This window comes from Chaetura pelagica, unplaced genomic scaffold, assembly GCF_000747805.2.
Source record: "Chaetura pelagica isolate M959 unplaced genomic scaffold, ChaPel_1.0 scaffold132, whole genome shotgun sequence".
NCBI lineage: Eukaryota > Metazoa > Chordata > Aves > Apodiformes > Apodidae > Chaetura > Chaetura pelagica.
Window position 1 is genome coordinate 1,915,182 of NW_009952709.1, and position 3,604 is coordinate 1,918,785.

A 3,604-nucleotide genomic window follows, 5' to 3' on the forward strand; every position below is an offset into this window, starting at 1 on the left:
GGGGGGAGAGGGGGGGGGGGGGGGGCTGCCCTGGCCCCTCCCTGATGGGCTCTCCCATCTTCTTCCACAGGTGGTTTTGCTACCACGTGGGGCAGACCCTGTTCCACCTGGTGCAGGTGGTGCTGGGCTACATGGTGATGCTGGCTGTCATGTCCTACAACGCCTGGATCTTCCTGGGGGCCATCAGACCTGCTACTTTGCCTGGAATAGCTGCTGTCACTTCTGCTGGGTCTGTCCTTGTCCCCATGCTGTGCAGGATGCAGCACCCCAGGGACCTGCTGCAGGGACTCTCCGTGCTGGCCTGACCCAGGGGAGGGGACCCCCAAGGCCAGCACGTTGCTGCTGTCCTCAGCTGGTGGCTGTCCCCCAGTTCTCAGGGAGTTTTTTCGGCCAGGGGGGTTGCTGGGCATTTCCTTCAATCCCCACCAACCAGTTTGTTTTAAGAGGGGTTCATCCTGGCTGAGTGATCCAGTGACCTGCTGGGGAAAAAAAAAAAAGGGGACAGGCTGGGGACAGGCAGCCCTGCCCTGCACCGAGCCCCACTTCACACAGTGCCTACTGGGGATAATGGGTGTCCTGCTGCCCTCCCCCCAAGCCCCCCCTCTGTCCTCACAGTGCTGCAGGGAGGGGGTCAGAGCAGCCCCCCAAGCTGTCAGTGTGGCTGTGCCGAGGGGAAGCTGCTGCTGGGGGTGCCTCTTGCTGCTTCCTTGGGACCCCCCTTGTAATAAAAGCATCTCAGTCATTGGCTTGTGTTCCTGTTGGGGGGGGGCGGAGCTCAGGATGTGACACCCCCTGGTCACACCCCCAGCCCTACCCCACCAGCACAGCCCCAGGGGGAATTGTTCAGGAATACAAGGACAGTCTCCTCTGGCTTTTAAATAAAGCTTTTCCATTTTATTAATTATTATAAGCATATTTTTTTCTTTTTTAAACATTTGTATAACTTTCTTAATAAAATATCCTGGAAGAGACAGGGTTTTTTTTTTTTTAAGTTCCCAAAGCAAGGCACTCTGGGGGGGCCTCCCCGAGTGGGTTAGGCTGGGCACCCCCTTTCAGAGGCAGAAACACCTAAAATAGAGGCGAGGGTCGGGGTGCTGGTCCCTGCTCTGTGCACCACACGTGGCTCAGGCCCAGCCCAGCCCAGGGGCTCTCAGCACCTCTGTGGGGGGAGCCTGGCACAGCCCCCTCCCCACAGCAGGCAGGGCTGCTGGGGGTCCCAGCAAACCACTGCTAAGGCACCAGCTCTTTGCCCAACCATCACTGCGGGTCCCAAAAACCTGCCAGGCTTGAGAGCCTGAGGAATCATCCTGGCGTGGTGCTGAGAGGCTCCTGGGGGGGTTGGGCAGGAGCTGGGACCCCTCCTGCACGGACCAGAGGCAGCCCAGTCCTGCCAGGCAAAGGTGGGGACGTGGTGTCAGTGCCACCTTGCCTGCTGAGGTTTTACTCTGAACTTTAAAGGGTGGCAGGGTGGAGGTGGGCACTGGGTGCCATGAGCCCACCCTGGGTGTTAATGAGCCCACCCTGGGTGCCATGAGCCCACCCTGGGTGTTAATGAGCCCACCCTGGGTGCCATGAGCCCACCCTGGGTGTTAATGAGCCCACCCTGGGTGCCATGAGCCCACCCTGGGTGTTAATGAGCCCACCCTGGGTGCCATGAGCCCACCCTGGGTATTAATGTGCCCACCCTGGGTGCCATGAGCCCACCCTGGGTGTTAATGAGCCCACCCTGGGTGCCATGAGCCCACCCTGGGTGTTATGAGCCCACCCTGGATGTTAATGAGCCCACCCTGGGAGCCAAGAGCCCACCCTGGGTGTTAAGGAGCCCACCCTGGGAGCCAAGAGCCCACCTTGGGTGTTAATGTGCCCACCCTGGGTGTTAATGAGCCCACCCTGGGTGTTAATGAGCTCACCCTGGGTGCCATGAGCCCACCCTGGGTGTTAAGGAGCCCACCCTGGGAGGGTCCCAAAAACCTGCCAGGCTTGAGAGCCTGAGGAATCATCCTGGCGTGGTGCTGAGAGGCTCCTGGGGGGGTTGGGCAGGAGCTGGGACCCCTCCTGCACGGACCAGAGGCAGCCCAGTCCTGCCAGGCAAAGGTGGGGACGTGGTGTCAGTGCCACCTTGCCTGCTGAGGTTTTACTCTGAACTTTAAAGGGTGGCAGGGTGGAGGTGGGCACTGGGTGCCATGAGCCCACCCTGGGTGTTAATGAGCCCACCCTGGGTGCCATGAGCCCACCCTGGGTATTAATGTGCCCACCCTGGGTGCCATGAGCCCACCCTGGGTGTTAATGAGCCCACCCTGGGTGCCATGAGCCCACCCTGGGTGTTATGAGCCCACCCTGGATGTTAATGAGCCCACCCTGGGAGCCAAGAGCCCACCCTGGGTGTTAAGGAGCCCACCCTGGGAGCCAAGAGCCCACCTTGGGTGTTAATGTGCCCGCCCACCTGGGGGTCCAAGAGCCCACCCTGGGTGTTAAGGAGCCCCCCCTGGGTGCCATGAGCCCACCCTGGGAGCCAAGAGCCCAGCCTGCCCCAGTGGGACAGTGGTTCAAGCCTCCCTGTGTCCCTGCTGTGCCCCTGGCCACCCTCACATTTTCCATCATCCCCCATGGCCCTGACTCCCACCAGCACTCCCGGAGCCAGCGGGGTGGGCAGGATCCCAGGAAACCCCCCCACCCCAGGTTGCGGCAGCTGGGAGCATCCCCCATCCCCAGCAGGGCTAGTGCCAGCCCCCCCACGGTAGCCCCCGGCACTTGGGGGGGGGGATGCAGATAAAGCATCTCTTCAGTAGAAAAGAAGAAAATAAGGCAGAAAAAGGACAGAGCAGAGTGCAGGGGGTACCCCGGGCCAGTGGTCTCCCCCAGTCTGACCCAGTAGGACCATTTCAGCTGTGGCCAGCCCCACAGAGTAGTGGGAAGCTCCCCCCCCGGATAGGCAATAAGGTCTCAGTGTTTCCCATCCCCTCCCTCTCCATCCCTGGCAGCAGGTCCTGTTTCCCCCAACCCCAGCACTGGGGTCAGTCCATGGCAAGGGGCCCCCAGGGCTAGAACTCAGTCTGCACCCCCTCACTGCTCTCTGTCGTGCCCGGGGGCTGTGGGGGGCTGCACCCACTGCCCGGGGGGGCCACCTCCTCGCCCGTCTCCTTGTCACTGGGCTGGTGACACCCCCTCCCAGCAGATGGTGATGGGACATCAGCTCTGGGTGCAGGTGATGCTGGTGTGGCCTGGGGCACCTTGGCTTCTGATGGGACATCTGCTCCAGGCTTGGGGGAGGTTGGAACGTGGGATCTGGGCATGGGGGATGGTGCCGTGGGGGATGCTGGTGCACGGTGTTCCAGGACCTGGGCTGCAGGAGCAGGTGATGCTGGTGCAGGATGTTGCCCCCCAGCCCCTGATGGGACCTGGGCTCCAGGGACAGGTGATGCTGGTGCAGGATGTTGCCCCCCAGCCCCTGATGAAGCTCCAGAGGCAGGTGATGCTGGTGCAGGATGTTTCCCCCCAGCCCCTGCTGGAATTTGGGCTGCAGGAGCAGGTGATGCTGGTGCAGGATGTTGCCCCCCAGCCCCTGATGAAGCTCCAGAGACAGGTGATGGTGGTGCTGGATGGT

General features: G+C 61.8%; 2 protein-coding genes across 2 annotated transcripts in view; one reads left to right on the top strand and one right to left on the bottom strand.

Moving 5' to 3' along the window:
- Positions 1–305, top strand: part of SLC31A2 (solute carrier family 31 (copper transporter), member 2) — a 1,904-nt gene extending 1,599 nt beyond the window's left edge. Inside the window, exon 3 of the mRNA XM_009994351.1 lies at positions 71–305. Within this exon, the coding sequence (XP_009992653.1) occupies positions 71–305 (235 nt within the window). The remainder of the gene's footprint in view (positions 1–70) is intronic.
- A 430-nt stretch (positions 306–735) lies between these two features.
- LOC104385854 (niban-like protein 1) overlaps positions 736–3,604 on the bottom strand; it is a 15,241-nt gene continuing 12,372 nt past the window's right edge. The window contains exon 12 of the mRNA XM_009994352.1: positions 736–755. Coding sequence (XP_009992654.1) covers positions 736–755 — 20 coding nt within the window. The remainder of the gene's footprint in view (positions 756–3,604) is intronic.